A 23,736-nucleotide genomic window follows, 5' to 3' on the forward strand; every position below is an offset into this window, starting at 1 on the left:
CAAAAAGTAGTGTCAAGCATTTGTTAAATAAATGCAAGCATCTTTTGGGTTTTTTTCAGAACTTGTTTTGAGGCAAAATTTATACACAGTGAATTCCACCTATCTTAAGTACAGAATTTGATAAGTTGTGACAAATGCACATACCTGTGTAATATACACCCCAGCAAGATACAAAATAGTGTCATCACCATCAGAAAGTTCCCTCTTGTTCCTTCCCAGTTGCTCTGCCCCAGCCGCTTTTATTTTATTATAGGTTTGCGGTGCTTGAGCTTCATAAAAATGGAATCATGCCATAGTTACTCGTTTGTAACTGATGTGTTTTGTTCATATTATGTTTTTGAGATTCATCTACATTATGTGTATCAGTAGTTTGTTCCTTTTTGTTGCAGAGAAGTATCCCATTTAGTTTTAAATCCTCCTTATTTCCATTGTATGAATATGTCACAGTTTATCTGCTGTCTTAGAGATGAACATCTGGGTTGTTTCTAATTTAGGGCTATTATGAATAAGGCTGCTATGAACGTTCTTGTGCAAGTCTTTTTTTGTGGATACATGTTTTCATGTTTCTTGGGTAGATAACTAAAACTGAATTGCCAGTTTTCCAGAGTGGTTGTACTGCACATCTTTTTTTCAGTTTTCATTTTTACCAGAGTTGGACATAGTTATCTTTTAAAGAGTCAAATATTTCTACAAGACTTAGTGCCAGGGACAGCAATCCCCTACCCCGTTATTTCTTCCTCAGAGTTAACCACTTTCAATTCTTTGAACTGATTCTTTTGGTATTTCCTTCCGTATCTCTAAGCAACTAACTTACACTTCTTGTATTTTGTCAAGGTTTAGGCATTATCCATGGACTGCACGTCATGGAATTGTAGGCTTAACTTTCTTTCACCTCTCCCCCCACATTTCTACTAGACGCAGCCTTCCTTGTCTCCCTCATACACCCGGTATGTTTACCTTACTATCACTGTGCAAATGCTATTCCTACATACATTTCGTTTTCTCCTTTACTTTGTTTTCTTATGTATTTATCTCTCTTTCATTCTCAAACTCTTCACATATCGTTTAACTTTCTTCTCAGTAAATTCAAACATATAAGGAAGTTCAGTTCCTGGCTCCACCACTTAACTGGACAAATTACTTAAACCATCTGTACATTAGTTTCCTCATCTATAAATTGGGGGGTAATAGTACATATCTCCAAGGATGATTGTAAGAATTTAGGAAGTACTTACAAGCTCTGAGAATGGGGCTCAGTACATAGTATGATACACGTAATACAATGATGATGATAAGATTTTGATGTAGCCATTAAAAAAAAGGTCTCTGTTGTGATGTGGAGCAATTTCCAAGACTATTACTAAATGGGAAAAAAAAGCAGGCTGTATAATAAACTACTATTTGATTACCCACTCCGCCATTCTCTCCTCTTGAATCCCCAGAGAAAGACAAAGGCGCTTACCTCACAGGCCATACTTAAGTACTGTTAACTATTCCTTATAGCAGTGTTATCTACCCTATACCAAGTACTGTGCTAGTAGACTCCAGAGATACTGCAGTGAGCAAAGCAGACATGGCATATCCACATCCACATGTTTGGTTGGCCTTAGAAGCTAGCTTTGTATTATTTATTTCTGGGAATGTACAGTTTATTCACTCAAGAAACACTGATGCCTATTCAGTGCTCTGGAGGACATAATGGCATTTTATATGAGCAGAGGCATCCAGAAAGTAGCATACCAAATGTCAGCAGTTTGTTTTGCCTGAAGTGTTGTATCATGTATTACCTTTTCCTACTCCGTTATTATATATAACAGAAGTTTGCTACACCAAGTTATTTTGTTTTTCAAAAAAGAGAACGTAGTTTACTGTAAACTTACTACCACTTAAAATATGAAAGAAATTGACAGCAGCATGTATCAGAAACAAATGTATTATTCCTAGTGTATAATAGAGCTTTAGTACCAAAAGAAATCTGACAATGATCTAGCAGTTAGATTCTAGTTCATCAGAAAGTAATAAATCTAAGTTTATGTGGAATAAAATGCAATTAATAACATGTGAAAAGGTTTTGTTTAATTAAGTTATCTTTCTCCAAAATACTGACATAAAAGGATTATGTGATACGTTGTGAATTAGAAGCATATTGTTCTGTCAAACTTTTTTTCCCCAACAGGATTCTTGGGATGGGCAGCATATTCCAGTGCTTTTCTCCATATTTTGTGGTTTATTAGTGGCAGTATCCTATCATCTCAGTCGACAAAGCAGTGATCCATCTGTACTTTTGTAAGTGAGATTACTTGTTACTGAATTAAAGAAATTTAAATAAGTTGGCATTTCTTTCAAATTTAACTTCCAAAATCTGTTTTCCAATGCCTTGTCAAAGTGCTATTGACTTATCTATATTTGATTTCAAAATATATTAACTTTGGGTCATTCTGATTACCATTGGCTGAAAGTATTTGTTAGCTTTTTCTCTCCTAAGATTTAAAACTATATTTTCATAAAAATATTCTTATTGTATGCTTATTTATGGCATCTAAAACTTTTTAGAATTTATGGCAACTTAAACTTAAGCTTAACGAGTAAATATACTTGGATCACTTCATTTTCTATCATAAACTTTATTTGCCATTTGAAGTACTGGTTTTTAGGTTATAAATATATTTTTAAATTATTTTCTCTCTTTTTTTAATGTAAAGCTCTTTGGTGCAATCCAAGATTTTTCCAAAAACAGAAGAGAAAAATCCAGAAGACCCGTTGTCTGAAGTAAAAGATCCACTGCCTGAAAAACTTAGAAATTCTGTTGTAAGTTTTAGCTTTTTAAAATCACCTGAAAGACTTCAATTTTATATAGTTCAATTGAACTATATAAAACACTGAACACTATAAACACTGAACTATATAAAACAACGAACACTTTTTGAGGTAACACAATTTTAGTAACTGGGGAAAAATACATATATAGTTGTACATGGTTGGTGGTTTTTATTTCAAATTTTAACATGTAAGAAATGCTCATTCCTCAAAGTTTGTTTCAATGTAGAACAGTATGCTAAATATTTATTTTTAGATAAGGTGAGATTAAGTGATTTCATTGTTTATAGAATTCTTAATCCTATTGAATTTAAACTAGGATTTGAAAGGTGAATATTAACATAAATTAGATTTATTTTGTTGTTATTTTTGTTGATAAAAACTTTGTCTTTATAAGTCATCTGCTGGTCTTTTAGTGTGTTTTATTTTTCAAGGGTAAGTGTGTGTGTATGTTTATTTTCCAGGTTGAAGGAGAGAACAATAACCTGTACTAATTTCATATACTCAAGCAGATGTAGTAATTTAAAAATTTTTAATGTTACCTGCATTCTTTCAGTTATTACTTAAAAAATGAATTCTACAGATTCATATCTGCCATATGGAACAAAACATAAAACATTTTTTTCCTAAGTTATTTTACATATTTCCATTTATGAAAGACTGAATTTATATAGGTCTTGAATTAGACTAATATTTACCTTCACTGAACTTAAGCTGTTCATATATTCTTCAGAAAACTTTAGGAAAATACAAAACTGCCTCAAGATATAATTTAAAGAGTTTTTTCTGACTTTAGTTTTCATGTTAGCAAAGGACATTTCATGTTAAGTATAATAGGATATTTCTGAATGTATTAGCTTAAAAGCATAAATCTGTGGGTCAGTTGATGACCAAAGATATCAAGAGGTTTCTGGTTTTCACTGCAACCACTAAAAGAACCAAAAGTCAGTAAGTAGGGACTTCTCTGGTGGCGCAGTGGTTAAGCATCCACCTGCCAATGCAGGGGACATGGGTTTGAGCCCTGGTCCAGGAAGATCCCACATGCCGCGGAGGAACTAAGCCCGTGCGTCACAACTACTGAGCCTGCGCTCTAGAGCCCGCGAGCCACAACTACTGAAGCCCGCGTGCCTAGAGCCCATGCTCTGCAACAAGAGAAGCCACCGCAATGAGAAGCCCACGCACTCGCCACAAAGAGTAGTCCCCGCTCCCCCCAACTAGAGAAAGCCCGCGCGCAGCAATGAAGAGCCAACGCAGACAAAAATAAATAAATAAATAAATTTTTTTTAAAAAAAAAAAACAAGATTCAATAAGTAAAACAGGACATATGCATGCAGTTTCAACATTTCAGAAGGCCAATGAAAATATAACTTTGTTATCCAAAAGGATATACCCTATAAAAGAACTTAAATATCTCATTTCTTTTTCCTGTATGTAAAGCTTACAGACCAATGGGGGAAAAATCTTCATTCTAAAAGGCTTTGTTATGATATGTTTACTGTGTGTGGAACTAGTTAAGCTTAGTTTAATTTCCTTGGCATTGCAGTATCAAACCAAAATATGAGGAAACTGAGGAAGAAAATAAGACTTATTGTAGTTAATTATTATGTGTAAGAAATACCTAGAAGTGCTACAGAATAGGATCAATGAAAATTTATTTCTTAAGCTTGGCCACTTGGGAGGAAAGATTTTGTTTAAATTTTTGTGTAATGTTAGATAATTCTGTTTTGTTCCACAGAGCGAGCGTTTACAGTCTGACCTAGTAGTGTGCATTGTAATTGGTGTGCTGTATTTTGCTATTCATGTAAGCACAGTGTTCACAGTATTGCAGGTAAGGAATCATTTTATTCTTTTCACTCGGGGAAAATAACTTTGGATTCACTTCTGATTTGATTGTAGTGTTGGTCCATAATGCCGAAATATATGACTTTTTGTTTGGTTTTAACAACAAATACTTATTTTCTCATGGTTTCTCATGGGTCGTGACTCTGGGAGTGGCTTAGCCAGATGATCCCAGCTCAGCATGTGTTATGATGCTGCAGTCATATGTGGCTGCAATCAGCTGAGGCTGTTAGCAGGCCTCACTTTCTTGCTGACTGTTGGCCAGAGAGCTTAGTTCTTCTCCGTGTGGTCCTCACCAGGGGCTGCCTGAATATCCTCACAAAATGGCAGCCTGTTTCCCCCAGAGCCAGTGATCCTAGAGAGAGAAAGCCCAAGACCGAAGGCCCAGTCTTTTATAACTGATGCTGGATGTGGCATACATACCACCACTTCTTCCGTATCCATTGGTCATACAGGGCAACCCTGCTGCAATGTGGGGGGAATACAAGCAGGCATAAACACCAGGAACCGTGCTGGACTGACACCGTATGCCCTCTGGCCTCCGTGATTCACATCCTTCTAAACCCCCCAAAGTCTCATTCCACTACAACTGGAAGTCCAGAACGTCGTCCTCTAAATCAGGCCCGGGTGTGGGCGATGCTTGGTCCTGCAGTACAGTGCCGCGCGTCTGCAGGCCACGCGGTTACCTTCCTCGGGGCTCTTCATTCTCTTGTGCAGACCTGTATTTCTACATGGTGTCAATTTGATTATGATGCACCTCCATGTAGTTTTCTTCATGTTTTTGTGTCTGGGGTACATTGCATCTGTGGTCTAGTTTTCATCAGATTTAGAAAATTTTGGTCATTATTACTGTAAATGTTTTTTCCCTTTTCCTTTTGCTGTCCCTCCACCCACCCCCACTCATGGACTCCAGTTACATGTATATTTGGCCTCTTGAATTTGTCCCACAGTTCACTGATGCTTTGTTCATTTTAAATTCTTTCCCCCCCACCACCACATGTTTAATTTTGAATGTTTTCTATTGCTATTGCTTTGTTGTTAAGTTCACTAATCTTTTCTTCTGTAATATGTAATCTGCAGTTAATCCCATCCAGTGTATTTTTTGTCTCAGAACTAACAAGTTTCATCTTTAGAAGTTGGATTTTAGGTCTTTTTTTATATCTCTCATGCCTCTATTCACTTTTTTGAACAAATGGAATTCACTTCTAACTCTCTTAATGTTCTTGTCTCATAATTCTAATTTCTCTGTCACTTATGGGTTGGTTTTGATTAATTGATATTTTTCCCCGTGGGTCATAGTTTCCTGATTCTTTGCATGCATGGTAATTTTTGATTGGATGTCACGCATTATAAGGTTGGCCTTTTGTGTATTGGATGTTTTTGTATTCCTAGAAATACTCTTGAACTTTGTTTTTTGGCACTATTAAGTTACTTGTTAACAGTTTGATCCCCTCAGATCTAACTTTTAAGATTGGTTAATTGAGACTAGGGCTGTTTAGTTTAGGGCTAATATTCCCCCTACTGAGGCAACATGCTTTGGAATACTCTGACCAGTGCCCTGTGAATGTTGAGTTTTTCCAACCTGGCTTGTGAGAACAGGCACTATTCCTAGCCCTGTGTGAGTGCCGGATACTCTTCTCTCTAATCCCTTGGCGAGGTTCCTTCCCTTTGCATATGTAGTTCTCTCCCACACACATGTGCTGATTCCCTTGAATATTCGAGGGAGACTCCGCAGATCTTCTAAGTTCTCTCTCCATGCAGTTTTCTCTTTGGAGCACTGTCTGCTCTGGTGAGCTCTGGTGAACACTAGCTGCTTTGCTGTCTCCAGGCTTTTAGTTCTATCTCCTCAACTCAGGAGGTACCAGGCTTCATGTGGATTCCCCTCCCTTCACTGCAACTTGGAAAGTATCTAAGGGCAGTAAGCTGGGGCAGTCCTGACACTTACCTCATCCGTTTTCTTTCTCTCAGTGTTTACTGATTATTTCCTTATGTCTAGTATATTGCAAACCATTGGTTCATATATTTTATTCTATTTTGATTCATGTGGAATAGGGTAAATCTCTATTATTCCATTTGGCCAGAAGCAAAGGTTATATTATTTAAATTTAACATTTTTGCCTGTTTTCTTCTCTTCCAATTTGAACCATTAACTCCTGAGTACCTCACAAGCTGAGTGAGGTCCAGTGGGTCTTCAGGGGTCCGATGGAAACCTCTTTAGTTTCTAAACGTATGACTTTTAATTTGAATACTTGAAGTGATGGTACTTGGTTTTTGTGAATTTAGTCATACATAAGAACTCTCTTCCAAACCATGTGAAGCCACAAAAAAAACTTTTTCCTCATTCTATTTTGCTCTTCACGCAAACTTAACAGTTTTATTTAGCTCATGTCCTTTATCTCTACTAGCTAAAACAATTGAATACATTGCTCTGCAAGTCACATAGAACATTCTTAGGGAAGCAAGCAATATACCTCAGGCCACACTCTAATTACATTGACAGTGTGAGACACCAAGGAAAGTAGTTAACACATTTTAAAATATCTGTAATACGTGAACAGTCACTACCTTTTATGGCTGATTTAATCAGAAAATTACATAATATAGAAATGTTAACTGCAGACAGATGTTTAGTTCTTAGATTCTATAGTTGACTAAATTGAACTGACAAATTAGAAGTTCTCCTTTGGGTCTCAGAATCACTTTTCATGTCCTCAACTTTATCCTCCTTTTAGCCTGCGCTCAAGTATGTGTTGTATGCGCTTGTTGGCTTCGTGGGTTTTGTAACCCATTACGTGCTGCCTCAAGTTAGGAAGCAGCTACCGTGGCACTGCTTCTCTCACCCTCTGCTCAAGACGGTGGAATATAATCAGTATGAAGTTCGAAGTAAGTATTTCATTAACACTTTTCCTTTCAATACTATGGATTTTTTTCTTTTACTTTGTTGACAGGTGACTGTTAAGTAACTATCATCAAGTAACACTTCGGCTTGTGTTTCTTAGGTTTGACACTAATGAATCAGACCTTTTGCTTTCATTTCAGTTGAAGTATAAATGTCAGTGCTAAAATGCCAACTTACCACAGAATAAACCTTGCTCTTTCCTCCTCTAAGTTTTTCTTCACAGACCTCTCATTGATTAATCCTTCAGTGTATGTCTGTGACTTCTCTTTCCAGTCCCTACCTTTACCCTCAATCTTCCTTGCAATATGCAGGCAACTCAATCCTCTTTAAGACTTCTATTTGATATATTTTTAACTCAAAGCATAAAGGGAATAGAAAGGTCTTCGTTCCTGTTTCCACCAGTGACACTATGTCCTACCAGAGAGGGTTATAAAGAGTTGATCAAGAGAAAAGAGGTGAAAAACATTTGTAATTGTTATTATTCATTCAGATTTGGGATAAAGTATAAAATGACTAAAAAGAGGTAGAAGGCCAGTCCATTTGGCAAGCTTTTTACTTGTCGCTTTAAACCCTGACTTTTCTGTTACAAGTAATCAGTCTGGTTCATTGGTTCCATGACCTATAATATACTTCCTCATTTTAGGGATATAATAAAAGTTAATACCTGTGTCATCATTATTATATACCAGTGATTAAACAAGCCAATGTTTTTTCCTCAGACTTTCTCTTTAGTTAATGAGTTACTATGGAGAGTAAATTTCTCAACTGTTTGGAGATGAATTAACTTCTTTGGAGAACTCTGAAGCTTTTGAAAGATTTCTATACCAAACTTGACTTTGCAGTATCAAAGCGTATTTCCTGGGCCTTTTAGCAGAATTGCTTAAGTCATCATGGTACTGTAATCTTGATCACTATTTTGATCCTGGGGAGATAATTAAATATCAATGTGTAGATTGTAGTGAAATGACATAAAACTATAAAAATCTGTACTGGCCTATTCTTACCATAAGGAAAATAACTCAGAATGATATATTTTTGATAGTTAATGATTAATTGCTTTCATATATAAATGTTAGCAGGTGTATCTGGTTTGTTTTGAAGAACAGTTTTCATTAAAGTAAATCATTGATCATGTTGTTTGTTTTTTATCTTAACAAAACATTTAGTCTAAATTTTTATAAATTTTGAATCAACATAACATTTTTCACTTATTGAGAGTATTAGGCATTAGCAAAGTTGACTGTAGTAGCTAGCTATAAAGAAAAATCTGATTCATTAGAGAACTTCCTAGAGGTGGTTGACATTATTTTCAGATAGCTGGAGGACCGTATTTTAAATCTTTCAGCTTATCCTAGACACTTTCCCCAATGACATTAAATATTAAAGTATTGGGAAAATATTACTGGCAATGAAAATGACACTTATGAAGTGTGTGAATGCAAAACATATACTTTCATATCTGTTCTGAGATGTATGTCTTATAAGATGTATGTGTATGTAAGGATTTTAAAAACAGATAATTTAATAGATCATTTATTTCTTTTGGGGGAAAGGGGCAGTCTAATAATCTTCACTAATCTTTTCTCCAAAAGTTATAGGCATAAATAAGAAAAAGTTATGGTTAAAAACTGAGATTTCAAGAATAAAAGTTTAAAATGAAATTCAGTTCATCTAAATTTAACATCTAAGTTGGAAAGTTGCATGTGTCTCAGAATTCATAAAACTGACTATTGATTGACATACTGGATTACTTACATTATTTATAGTACAGCTGAATTTGAGTGGTAAGATTTTCCTTTCTTATCACATTACCAGACTATTTTATGCATTAGATGACATGGTTTTCTTGACTTAATATTGCCTTGTTAGACGCAGCTACTGTGATGTGGTTTGAGAAACTTCATGTGTGGCTTCTTTTTGTGGAGAAGAATATCATCTATCCATTGATTGTTCTCAATGAACTTAGTAGCAGTGCAGAGACAATTGCTAGTCCAAAAAAACTGGATACAGAGTAAGTACAGTACTCCTCTTATCTAAGTTTGACTGTTGGGGTCTGTCATAGCAATGTCTTAAGTTACTGATCTAGTAACAAGTAATCATTGAGTGTCTCTTTGGTGCAAAGTACTGTGTGAAAAATTCAAGTGAAATTTTGTCTTTGACTTCCCTTTTCTGAACATCTGTTTCTGCTCTTGGCATATTACTACTCCAGACATCTCATTGTAAACTAACATTTTATGAGATGACATTTATTAAATAAGGTTAATTTTAATATTAGATGGTAAGTTTTGGAGATGATTATTTTTGTGTACTGTGTGAATCAGACCATTTAGGTGCTCACTTGCCTATACAATCATCCTGTAGGCCTACCCACTACACTAGGTACATGTTGTTGGGTAAGCATTAATATGTTTTGTATGTGCTAAATGCTGTTAATGTTTAAGCAATAGAAGTACTGAGAAACTGGAGAACCAAATGTCAGAATTGCAATAGTGTTACTTATTTTTTAAACATGATTATTTATATAAAGGATAAGAATTATGATACATATGCTTAAAAAGGAATATTTAGAAGTTCAAATTTGATATATATATTCTAAGTTTAGTAAATGAAATGGTGATTTTTCTGAAGTTTGTAGATTAACGTTTTCAGTCATCAGTTGATGAATGTGCTTTCTTTATATTGTAGATTAGGTGCTTTAATGATCACCATTGCTGGTCTGAAGCTGCTACGGTCCTCTTTCAGCAGCCCTACATATCAGTATGTCACAGTCATCTTTACTGTGCTCTTTTTCAAAATTGACTATGAAGCTTTTTCAGAGACCATGCTGTTGGATCTGTTCTTCATGTCCATACTCTTCAACAAGGTAATTTATCACTGAAGGAAACATCCTTATCTGTAAAAAGTGTCTCCCTAAGTAATATGCCATTTAGTGAGGATTACGCTTGCTTTCAGTTTGCTTCATTATCTTTTAAGTAGTATCTTTCTTCAGTCAACCAGTTATTTAGGATTAGAATCCCTAAACAATGCCAGTCACTGTCATCCATAGAAGATATATTTCTTGCTGTGGCTAGGAAGGTAAGATTCAATTATATGGAAACATCAGAGGAACTCTAATAAGTATATAAATATATGGGTTCTTCCAAAAGGGGGTGTGGTTTTGAATAATTTTAGAAACAAACATGGTAATAATTGAACCAAACTGTAGGCTGCTTCATAGATGGAGGGAGGAAATAACCTGATACTGAATGAAGATGGTGGAGACTGAGGGCAGTGAGGCCATGTGGGAGCAGTGAGATGCTAGTTTATTTGCAGAATATACTGACGTTTACAGAATGCTCCTAAAATTTGTTATCACCCATGGGATAGTTGCCTGTAGTCTTTTTACAAACGAGATGGTAAAGCCTGCATCTTCTGCCTCCAAGAAGCTTCTTACTGAGCCACACTGCCTTTCTAAGTGAAATAGGTTGTGTAGTCAGATTATTTGAAATTAAATAGTTTAGATTTCATGTTAACACTGACCACATACAAAGGACTTTGACATATATTATCCCATTTGATAGGTGACAGAGAGCTGAAGCATATGAGCAGCTACAAAACACAATGAAATCCCAGTTTTAGGAAAGTTAGCCTGGTCAGCCACATTTGGGATGCATTGGGGAAGAGAGAACCTAAAGGTATGGAGAACAGCTTAAGAGATTGTGACAGTAATTTAGATGTGATAGAGGTCTGGCCTAGGATGGGGACAGTAAAAATGAAAACCGTTAATCTGAACAAGCTTTTAGAAATAGTTTCTAAATATTGTACTAAATGTTATGCTAAATAGCTTCTCAATATCACAATATTATATTTGTTCAATCACTAATTTGTATGCATTTTTATCATTTATTTCCTCTTCTAGTGAGCATGATTAATCAAAGGAGGGAGCCAGAAAGTTAATCAGAGAATTGTCTGTATAAAAAAAGCATGTGATTTCTCACAAATTTAATATTTAGATTGGAAATTGTATTGAATCTTATACCGGTTGGAAAAAAGTGAAAGTTGCAGTAAAATATAAACTAAACAGTCCTTGAAATAGTCACTACACTTAACTCGCATTAGTTTGGATTTTCTTAATACTTTCATTTGTTAAGCAAATTGTTTTTGAGAGTGTACCATGTTCCAGAACTATTCTAGATGCTTAGGCTACGTTAGTTAACAAAACAGAGAAAGCTCTGCCCGCAAGGAGTTTGCATTTTATATGGTTACTTCATAGAACTTAACAGTGATAATAAGCAAGTAATATTCAAGGGATCTCTTTAGATATATTTATTTTAAGATATCATTGTAAGGTGTACCACCAACTTAATAATATTTCAAGAAAAAATTGCTCTGAATGTATACAAAGCTATTTTCACCCACTAACTACTTAAACATGTAATTACATACCATTTTTCCTTAATATTACAATCAAAATTTGAGTACAGTCTGTTTACCATTTAGAAACAGAAGAGTGTTCTGAGTCACCGTTTTTAAGCAGTTGCGATGGTATCTGACAGTATACATGATGCTTTTACTTCCTGTCATCCTGATCCCATTAGTACCGAGGGTTGCCAGCATAATTTTGAGTCATGGCAAAGAGTGCAGGGATTCATCTGCATTTTCTGATTGGTTGAAGTTGTGATTTCTTTTTTAAATTGGAAATTAAACAAGTTCATTTGTAAATCAGCTAAATAATTTACATGTGAGGTGTTTGGTGCCTGAATCATGGCACTGAATTAGTCAGAACCTCTTGCTTTTAAGATTCTGTGATCTGTTCTGAGAATGGGGCCTTGCACTGCCTAGCATGCAGAGGCAATTTTGGGCACAATAGTTCTGTTTCAGTGTTGAAGAAATGTTCAACAACAAAACAGATCCTAATTGAAATAAGATTAAAATGTATATTATGCTTCCATTGGCAATAACAATTCTGATTATGAACAGATGCCTAATACACACTAGTAAATTCTTAGGAAACAGACAGTGACAACTGAATTACAACTTTATCCCCTGCCTGGCTGCTTTCAAATTCCTTTTGACATTGCATTTAAAACTTACTCATTTTACAAAGCACTAAAATTTGAGGGAAATGCCAGAATAAAAAATATATATATATATATATTTTTTTTTTGGTTTTGCTTGTTAGTAGTAATAGAACCAATAGACAGCATAGAATTTTTAAACTGATAAAACACAAATCCGTATGTCAGTTAACTGTCTTTACTTAAAAACACATTCAGTGTTTTGGCAGTGATATTTCTTTTCCTTTGATGCAAATGGCAAATAATTTCCATGCTATTTCCCTATTTGGAAGAAAATCATTTTAGAAGTTTTTCATTTTCTAATTTAAAAATCTGACGGTAAGCTTTTTACTGATTGTTTTTGTTTTCCTCCTACAGCTTTGGGAACTCCTTTACAAATTGCAGTTTGTATACACTTACATTGCTCCATGGCAAATTACATGGGGTTCTGCTTTCCATGCTTTCGCTCAGCCCTTTGCAGTGCCCCGTATCCTTCTAATAAAAGTTGATAAGAAAGGGCAGTCATATCGTTGATGAGAATGTTGGTTTGTAGGCATAACCTTTCACAGGCATAGAATATAGGTTACCATGTGATAAATTATCAAAAATTCACAGTCTTTTGAGCCCACACCTATACCAATTTTGATTGTTTAATTTGTATTAACTTCTGTGGCCCACAGATCATCTGAACATGAGAAAAGTATTAAGGTTTTATAATTAAGTAATGCTGATTAAAAATTTCATGTTTATATATGTGAGTATTAAAGTCCAGGAATTTTCAATATATACAAAATGTGTTTAGAAATATTTATAAATGAATGAGCATTCAAAACATTTTCCATAGTGATATGATTGTAATTAAGCTTACGTTCAAAATTTTCTATTCTCATCCTTTCTTAAAGGTACTTTCTAAGTAAACATAAAGGTTAGTGACCTTGTAGATGTTGATATGCAGACTTTTGTATCTTTAAATTTTAGTTTTTATCTTCTGGAAAATTAAAACCATCTCTACCCAAGAGTGATACATGGAATTTTACCAGACACATGTTAGCAAATATTTATTTGGGTCCCTTCAGAGCATCATGCCAGGCTGTACTTTCCTGGCTGTGTCTTTCTGCTTCTACCCCTTATACTGTCCAGTGACACCTTCTTCTGTATTCCTCTGATGAACCTCATTTTTCTAATTGCTGTAATTGCAATGTGTTTGTGAGGGGTGTGTGTGTGTGTGTGTGTGTGTGTGTGTGTGTGTGTGTGCCGTGCGCGCAGGTGCGTGAACGTGCGTGCACAATCAGATGAATGTTAAGGTCCTTAACCAGTTTTCCCATAGATTCAGCCATGTTGTTTGTTCAGGCTGCCGTATCAGCCTTCTTTTCTACTCCACTGAACCCCTTCCTGGGAAGTGCAATATTCATCACTTCATATGTTCGACCTGTGAAATTCTGGGAGAGAGACTATAAGTGAGTAAAGAACAACACTTGAAAGCCAGTTTTTATCTTTTTTACTAGGAAAAACTATTGACAGCATTGTTATAAATTATTCATGGTTAACATTTTTTCTATTGAAATATTTAAAATTTTATATTCTTAAAGTTTCAAAATTATATAAAATTGGAAGAGTCAGAGGATACTCTATTTTCTCTACCTTTTTTCCTATTTATAAGATTTTTAAAACATAGTCCTAGTTAAATATATTCATTTTTCTGTCTTTTTTCTTTTAATGTTATTTCTTAGAATTGTTCCACATTAATAATACTTTGAAACTTTATGCTATACACTGTTACATCATTATAACAGTCATAAGTAGTTATCTCACAGTTTTCTAAGAAGTAGCTATTTTTAGAGCTAAACTTTTTATAGGTTATTTGTAGTTTTTCATGAGGATAGGTTTTTAAATAACCATCTTTGTACATAAAGTATTTTCTTCATTTAAGCTTAATTCCTTAGGTTAGCTGTTTAATATGATGCCTAGTAACTATCCTTGTATGTAATCTCCAAATTTTTTTCTAATTTAAGAAAATATCTAAAGGGGAATTACTGAATCATGGAGCCTAAACATTTTAAAGGCTTATAAATGTATTAACATGTTGATTCAGAAAGAGCTTGTACTAATTTATAATTCTACTGGCCAGCTCCACGACTGCCTTTCTCTCTACACGTTCACACGTAGGTACATATAATAGGTGAAAATGGTAATCTTTAACAATGAACTGGCTTATGGATGTGAAACTTTTGCTCTGGTCTTTTACCTAAAATCACACATAGTATTTCTCTTTTTGGTGAATTTTAGTGTTATTTATACCCTTTTTTTCTTCTGGACCAACTTAAACTTAGTCCAGAATAACATCTTTTTTTTTTTGCGGTACGCGGGCCTCTCACTGTTGTGGCCTTTCCCGTTGCGGAGCACAGGCTCCGGACGCGCAGGCTCAGCGGCCATGGCTCACGAGCCCAGCCTCTCTGCGGCATGTTGGATCTTCTCGGACCGGGGCACGAACCCGTGTCCCCTGCATTGGCAGGTAGACTCTCAACCACTGTGCCACCAGGGAAGCCCCAGAATAACATCTTTGTCAGCAGTTCTTAAACTTTTTGATCTCAGAACCCCTTTACATACAATCTTAAAAATTATTGACGTCTCCAAAGAGATTTTGTTGATAGGGGTTTTATCTACTACATAGTTATTTACTATAATAAATACTGTACAATATTTATTGTATTATAAGTCAAAACTCATTTTATATTATAAATGAATTAATATAAAAATAACAACAATAAGCCTATTACATGTTAATATAAATAACATTTTTCTAATGAAGAATAACTATTTACCATTCCACCAAAAAAATCCGAAGACTGTCATTGTTTTTGTAGTTTTGTAAATCTCTTTCACGTCTGACTTAATAAAAGACAGCTGAATTCTCTTATCTGCTTCTGCATTCAGTCTCTTGTTGCATTGTGTTGTTCTGGTTGAAGTATATAAAGTAAATCTGGCCTCACACAGACATACAGTTTGAAAAGAAAGAAGTATTTTAATAGCCTTTTTAGACAATTGTGGATATTCTTGGATCCTTCGACAAATGGTAGTTTCTTAAAGGTTAGTGGCAATGTGGAATCTAAAGCCATATCAGTGAATTTTTGACTGTATTACATCAGAATTCACTGATATGTCTTATAGTTTGAATGGGTCTTTTACCCATGCATACACTTATATTGATACATCTTTATCTACTGTTTAGAAAATACCTGCTCAGTGAGTAATGTAGATCTTCCAAATTTTGACCCATTTCACGGTACAATATTAAAAAATATATGTATTCATATCACCGCCAATCTCAAAAAAGTGTTGAAGTATTGGGAAGCTATCAAGCGCATGGTGGTAGATGCAAGTTTTCTGAAATTCTAATTTTTGCTTGAAAACTTGAATTTTTATTATTGGCAACAGGTATCTTTATCAGTTATTTTTCTTGAAATGTCAGACTTACTTTCTTCACTTGAGAAGTGTCTGTCAAATACTCAAGTCTGAATAGTCATAGTTTATTCAAGTGAAAATGGTGTTCCATGGAAAAAAAAGCAGCTACTGCTACTTACAGTTCAAGCAGTTGCACAAATGCTTTCCCTCCAGTTAATCGTCCTGCTTCAGAATGCAGCAGAAGGGCTTTATGTGTATTTTGCCACACACAATATTAAAAAGACCTGTACTGAGGGGCTGCATTTTAACAAAAGTATTATTTTTATTGCTTCGTTAAGGACATTTTTAAGGGAAACTTGAATTTTTATTTATTGTTTTTTCTTGTGCGTGGGTAGCAGTGAAAAATAGTACAGTTTGGTGCCACTGCCTTGATTGATGTTAAAGCACCGGCAGTCTTACCCACCGTTGCTTTTGCACCGTCAGTGCAGTTGTCAACACAGTGAAAAAAAGCGAATAACAGTTCAGTACTATTATGAAAATAGTTTTGATTTGGAAAACTCCCTGCAAGATCTGAAGTGTCTTGCTTCAGGTTCTGTGGACCACATTTTGGGAACCACTGTTCTAAAGAACACTGTACCTCTGGACATTAATAACCTTCCCCTTATAAGGAATGTTTCATGCACTGTATATTTTTAGGAACTGTATACAGTATGCATTTTGTCATCCTGATCAAAAATTTTTTTACATTAAACTCAGTGTCTTTCTATACACCGTTCGGTGAAACATCAGTTAAGAAAAAACTTGTCTTTATGTATAATGGAGGTGGAAGCGTAAAAAATAAATCCTTACCCCTAAAATTGTTCTATCAAAGAGCTTTATTAATATGTTATGCATAGATTTTTCTCATTTTTATAAAGCGATAATATTTATTTCATCTTTATTGTATAGTTTTCTCCCTTTTAATTGTTAGACTTTTTTAATATAAAAAAGCTTACTAAAGATGTTTCATTTTGCCTTTTTTAGCACAAAACGAGTGGATCATTCAAATACCAGATTGGCTTCCCAGCTTGATAGAAATCCAGGTAATAGCCCTATTTGTGAGTAAAGAAGCAAGTCTAAGGAATTCGTTATATACGTAGTTCACTCCCGACTTATTGGGAATCCTCTATGGAATCCAAAGGGCATTTCTGAAAAACTAAATATCCTTCGCTTTATTTTGTTTTACTTTAGCAAAGTATATGTGAATTAGAATATCTAAAATTTATACACCCATCTTTTATAAAATGCATTTTAAGAATGCTGATAAGAATAAAAAATTCCATTGAAAGATTGTTCTTACATAGGTTAAAAAAGTAGAGCACAGTGAAAGTAAAACTGATGAGGTGTATTGAAGAGTATGCAGTCTGAACTTATTATGTTTGCTTCCCTGCTTCGCCAAATGGTTAGATAAGTGTTAATTTCATTAAGTTTATTACATACGGAGATGTCATCTAGAGGAGCCAAATAGCCACTCAAGATAAGGCTTCAGTGGGTGACATTTTGGTGGTGTTACCATTATCTAAAGTTTGGTTCTTAGTTTTGTCCTTTGGGAAACATCTTTTTGTCGGCCCACCTATTAGTAATCTGGCACAGAGAGGGTGAATCTCACTGCCCCACCCATAAAAGATTAATGTATCAACCAGAATATCAGTGTATTAATTTACTAAAGAAATATGGCTCCCGATACACTGGAAGATTTGTATTCATTTAACTCGCAGATTACTTCAAATGCTCTGCTTGAGAAACTAAATTATAGTAATCAGATTGATTCATAATTATAAATTTGATTAAGGAGGACTAGTTATTTGATATTAATGACTGTCATTATCATGTTCTGGTAGATATAACAGCCATCTCAGCTCTGGCATGTCCTTGTAGGGGGGCTTGGAATTATGCTGCTGAAGATGCCTATCACAAAGACCATGTCCTGAATTAACATGCACACTTCTGTAATGGGCAGACAGCATTAGCTACAACTGTTTTATTGAAGCTTGAGCCTAGGGTTTCCCTTTTATTTTATTGTTTAGTTAGGCTGAGTTTAAAGTAATTATTAAGTTTAGTATGTTTTGCCATTCTTCAATTCTGTGCTTTGGGCACCCATTTACAGATTATTGCTTTGGATGGGTTACTTCTAAAGATGGTTTTCTAATTTATTGGGTGATGTTTTATCCTAATTTTTTTTCTTAAAGGATGACTAAAATTTGTAGGTGGTTCTTTACTGCTGTTTCTGTGTATACAGTTTATTTCTGTTTAGCTAATATTAGGCATCTCAGTATACAGAGTTTTTTTGACCAACTTCTCTTTGTTTTGGACTATCTCATTTGTTCAAATCTTGTATTACTTAACCCACTTCCTTTACCAGTATGTCTTTTTGTTCTAGTTTTGAATTTCTTTTATCTTTTTCATTTCTCTTGCATGGTTTTAATTATAAGGCATAGTTAATTGAACAGTGATAGAAAATTTTGATCATGGACTGTTAAAGAGGTAGAAAAGACCTTAGATTTCACCTAATCCAATTCCCACATTTTATGGATGGGGACCAGAGACTCAGAGAGGTTACGTTACGTCTAACTCATTTGAAAATTTTTTTCCCATTATCCCATATTTCATTTTTATATAGAAATTCTAAGGGTATCTGTATTATAAGGGTACAGGGTACCCTTGTAAGGGTATATTATCTTCCTTGTCAAAGAACTATAGATACAACCCTAACTGGAAATTAGTTTTAATACTTTTAACAATCTTGTTTGTTGTTATAAAGGGTACTTAAGGTAAAGTTAACATTTTTTTAATCCCTTCTTATAGGATCAGATGACAACAATCTGAATTCCATCTTTTATGAACATTTAACCAGATCCCTACAACACAGTCTTTGTGGTGATTTGCACCTAGGACGGTGGGGAAACTACAGTACAGGGGACTGTTTCATTCTTGCCTCTGACTACCTCAATGCATTAGTACACCTTATAGAGATAGGCAATGGGCTGGTCACCTTCCAGCTGCGGGGACTTGAATTCAGAGGTAAGACATTCACCTTTCATTTCTATAACGTACTCCTGTGACATCTAAGTTTGATGTGTCTACATCTCAAATCAAAAGTTATGAAAGTAGGTCCTTAGTATTTGGAATTCTGGAATGAGAAAAGCTGCTAAAGAGTAGTTATTAGTTTTTTTCCAAATTTCACATTCAGAGAAGAATCATTTTTGCAGTATGCTCTGTATGTAAAGGTAGTATCAATAGTGTATAACAGACTTGTTTTTTCCTGGTAAGAGTGAATTTCTGTTGTTCTGTGCTTGCCCTCTTGCTAGTCTTTTATTGTGATCAGCTGCACATGCTCGTTAGATGGCTGGCAGCATAGAATGCTGTGAGGCAGAGATTAGCTAACCAAGTTACTTTCATATAACTGCCATGCCTTTGTCCTCAACAATTTTTTTAAATTGAGGTGAAATTCACATAACATCAAATTAACAATTTTAAAGTGAACAAATTAGTGGCATTTAGTACATTCACGATCTTGTGCAACCACCACCTCTGTCTAGTTCCAAAGCGTTTTCATCACCCCAAATAAAACCTCACACCCATTAAGCAGTTACTCCCTATTCCCCCACCAGCCTTCAACAATTTTGTATACTGACAAATGAAACTGTTTCTACACAGAAAATCATGCATTCAGAAACATACCAGCTTGATGTTATCCACTTCTGTAAGTTGAATGTCTTGTAAGCAGGAATAGAAACTTGTCTTATAGGAATTGAAGGAGTCCTATTAATGCATGTGTTTCCAATCTAGGCAACATTTGGACTTGAGAGTTTTTAGAGAAAGCATCCAAGCAGTGTTTTGGTCTATTCTAAGAAGTACCTTAGGTGTTTTTAACCTGAAATAGGAAATAAGAAAGCATTTGTCTAAATAGAGGATCAAATTAGACCTGTACCCTATAGCTTTATTTTTACCCTGGTGTTGAATCAGAAAGTTTGCACCTTTGTTACATAATATCTTTGTTAATGGAGCAAGTGCTTTTCTAAAGTTACTCCATTCATTGGAAATAAGATTTTACTTGTGTAAAACTCAAGGTAGTAAATGTTAATGTTTGTTATTTATTTGTAATTTATTTGTAACCCATTTGCTCTCTCTTCTTTACAATCTCCTATTCTTGTCTCATGGTTTGTTTCTGACTCTCTGTCAGAAGCCCAGGACCTTAATTCCATCTCTTCTAGGGTCTTAACCCAGTGCTGTTCAAATTTAATCCATCTGTCCTCATCCAAAAACCAGCACCCCCTTACCACTACACATACCACTGCTATAACTTCACCTTCTTTTTAAATTGTTGGCACCTGAAGATTTCATCTTTGCTTTTTGATTTTAATTTAACTTTCTTTTTTAACAGGTATTTGTGGGGAGGTTATTTTATCCAGAATTTCTATGTGTGAATTGGAAGGGGGTCCTTCTTATCTGCTCATTTCACCGTATTGATCAGAAATTGTCCAAATCAAAAATGGATCCAAATTTTCACTCTCCCCACTTTACTCTCTGGTACCAAATAGATTCAAGTAAAATTTTGGATAAATCCTTTGCCATCCAAACTCTCACTCTTTGTCAAACAAAACTCAAATCAATTTGAGAACACAGTACCCCCTTACTTTCTGAACTCATGCTGAATTTCAATAGCAGGCCGTACCTGTAATTCTTCATTCAGCCATCGTGATTTTTTTTTTTAAAGGCAAATTCAGTTATGTCCTTTCCATTCCATGCTTTAAATTTTCAGTGGCTTTCCATTGCATTTAAAATAGAATTCAAATTCCTTAACACATCCTGTGGACAGCTGTGAGATCTGGCCTCTGTCAGTTTTTCCACCTTACTTTGTAGCACCCTCCTCGTCCACTGTAGCCACACTGGCCTTCCTTCAGTGTCCTAGCTGTGCTAAATTCTTTACTAAGGCCTCCTTATCGCCCTTCCCTTTGCCCAGAAAGTACCAAACGTCTCCCCTCTTCCTGCCAATCTTCCACCTCTAATTCCTTAATTATCTTTAAGAATTAGCTTAACTGTCACTTTCTCAGAGAAGCTTTAGTCTCTAACCACCTGTCCCACATGATTATCTCTCATATTACCCTGTTTTTACCTCCTTAGCACTTAGCAGAGTTCTAATTTTATATTTATTTATTTGTTTAAAGTTTATTTCTTCTCTAGCCCAGGGGTTGGCAGACATTTTCTGTGAAGAGCCAAGATAGTTAATAGTGCAGGCTTTTGGAGCCATACACATTCTCTGTTGCATGTTCTTCTTTGATTTTTCTTTTAAACAACCCTTTAAAAATATCAAAACCACTCTTAGCTTGGATTTGGCCCAGGGCTGTATTTTGTAAACCTTTGCTGTAGATTATAAACTCCTCAAGGGCAGGAGTCCTGTCTGCTTCACTTATTGTATATCCAGGACCTATCACAGCAGCTAGCATATGATAAAGATCATTTTGTAGACTGGTTAAGTAATCTAAGTAACAGTCTTTTCTCCTTCCTCTTCATTGCAGAACTTTGATGAGGAATGATTATATTCTTGCTCAAATGCTGTTGTGATCTTTGGTTAATTTCTTTCCTTCACAGTGGTAGTCCCTGTTCCATCTACCGCCTGCTCCTCAAAATATTAATTAAGAGTGTTGTCAGGCAGTATTTTGCCAGGCAGATATTTGGATCTGCTGAGCATTTTGATGTGTTTTCTGATGTATACTCCATTAAGCCAATTTAATTCCTTTGATTTTATTGTCTCTCATAGTGGATGCTAAGTTTTAAGTGACATTTAACTAAAATTTCTTGATCAGTTTTTTATAGATCTTGGTTAAATACCTTCATAGTTTTCATTTCCATTTTCATTTTACTGATATTCTCAAGATTCTTTTCCATGTAAATTTTATGTCAGATATTTGAGTTATCAATCATGTTTTTTGTCTATCAGAATTTCCTGGTTACAGCTTCTACCAAGTTTGTAAATGTTACTTCTATATATTTTTAAAGGTTACTTCTACCAAGTGTGGTGTTTCAGGTCAAACTTTATAGGTCAAACATTTTTATTCTGTTTGGATTCCTTTCAGTTTTTACTCAAATTAATTTTAACGTGTCTGGTTTTCATAATTGTTAGTTTTATTAATTTTTACCAGTTATATTCACTATGAAGTGACTGAAGGATCTAGCTAATCCAGGAAACAATTAGTAATGGTTTCTCTAGAATCCCTTTCCAAATCTCAAAATTCTTTTTTCAGTTATTAATATTCCTGTGCTTATTGTTGACTTCATTTTCTAAGCAAAATGTATTACTGGGTATGTTGGGGTAGAAAATATTCTTGGGGTTTGTATGTCAGAGTGAAAACACCCCACATTAATTCAGTTATTCTGTTTGTTCTGCTCCTGTGAACAAGGACCTCATTCTGTCTCTTGTGAGAAAATGTCAAACCTCTGAATTCACTCCTGCCTGTTCTCTTCTCTGTATACTACTACCAGAGTCATCTGCACAAAATACAGCTCTCGTTATGTTATTTCCTTTACTTTAAAAACCTTTGACAGACTTTGCAGAAGGATGACAAAATGAATAAAATAAAGTAAAAACATATAAAACCTAAGGAATAGACCCAACTTCATGCCACAGTTTAAAAAACCCAGCCTCAGATAGTTTCTTCTAGAAATTGAATAATTCTTCTGCCCTCTCTAATCTATTCTAGCAAATGGATAAGGAAGGAAAATATCTCAAGGCTCTCTTGTACAAAACCAATGTAATACTGATGTCAAAATATGACTGAACTGGCTAAAAAAGTAACTATAGTTTACTTCGTTTATGACTATAGATACAAAAATCCTCGGAGCCCAGAGTAAGGAGGAACCAGCAGTACTTTTTTTTTTTTTTAGTACTTTTATTTTTAAGTATCCCTCACCAATTCAGCTGTTTTTCATTCTTTAAATTAATTATTAAAAGCAAATTGGTTAAATTTCATTTTCATTATTGGTTTCAAAAGTACTTTATAAAATTACATAACATCCTTATTCTGGAAAAGGTGTATATGTGTATCTGTAGTCAGTATCCTGTGTAATGGTCAGCCACAGCATGCATTCCTGTTTATGTCAAGTTCAAGACAAAGTTTTTTCACCACTATGTAACACTATTTTGGAAGGGCTTGTCAACATAATTAAACAAGAAATGAAATAATAAAATTGTTGAAGGCTCTAGAGTTCTCGACAGTACAGCTCATTAGCTTGGCCAAGCTTACCTCTCAGTCTTATCGTTCATCATACCACCATCACCACCACCACCACCACCACCATCACCAACCGGGGCTAAATTTCATGGCATTTTTTCCTCTCAAAGTGGTGTTTTAAGTATGGATGTTGTATATATCCTCTTTAAAAGAAAAAAATTATTGTGAAGTCCCACTTACTTTTATTATAATGTAACTTTAATATGTGCCTTTATAAAATTAGCTATAGTCACTCTATAGTCCTATAAGGAATTTACAAATTAAATGGAAGCAAGACCACAGAACGAAATAAAAATTAACATGAATGTGATGGATGGTATGTTGTTGGCCTAGATGGCTGTGTATCTAATTCTGTATTTAATCTGATTTTCTATTTTTATTTCAATAACACTAACGCAGAGAATGCCTATTAGATAAGTATCATCTATAAAAGAATGTAATTTCCAAGAATTGTTTGCTAGTACAGAACAAT

General features: G+C 34.8%; 1 protein-coding gene across 5 annotated transcripts in view; it reads left to right on the top strand.

Moving 5' to 3' along the window:
- PCNX1 (pecanex 1) overlaps positions 1-23,736 on the top strand; it is a 171,062-nt gene that overhangs the window by 113,540 nt on the left and 33,786 nt on the right. For all 5 annotated transcript variants that reach the window (XM_030831549.2, XM_030831548.3, XM_030831550.3 and 2 more), the window contains 10 exons: positions 2,177-2,286; positions 2,703-2,808; positions 4,553-4,645; positions 7,389-7,539; positions 9,425-9,566; positions 10,241-10,418; positions 12,970-13,078; positions 13,919-14,048; positions 17,017-17,075; positions 18,838-19,053. In XM_030831549.2, the coding sequence (XP_030687409.1) occupies positions 2,177-2,286; positions 2,703-2,808; positions 4,553-4,645; positions 7,389-7,539; positions 9,425-9,566; positions 10,241-10,418; positions 12,970-13,078; positions 13,919-14,048; positions 17,017-17,075; positions 18,838-19,053 (1,294 nt within the window). The remainder of the gene's footprint in view (positions 1-2,176; positions 2,287-2,702; positions 2,809-4,552; positions 4,646-7,388; positions 7,540-9,424; positions 9,567-10,240; positions 10,419-12,969; positions 13,079-13,918; positions 14,049-17,016; positions 17,076-18,837; positions 19,054-23,736) is intronic.

This window comes from Globicephala melas, chromosome 2, assembly GCF_963455315.2.
Source record: "Globicephala melas chromosome 2, mGloMel1.2, whole genome shotgun sequence".
Taxonomy (NCBI): domain Eukaryota; kingdom Metazoa; phylum Chordata; class Mammalia; order Artiodactyla; family Delphinidae; genus Globicephala; species Globicephala melas.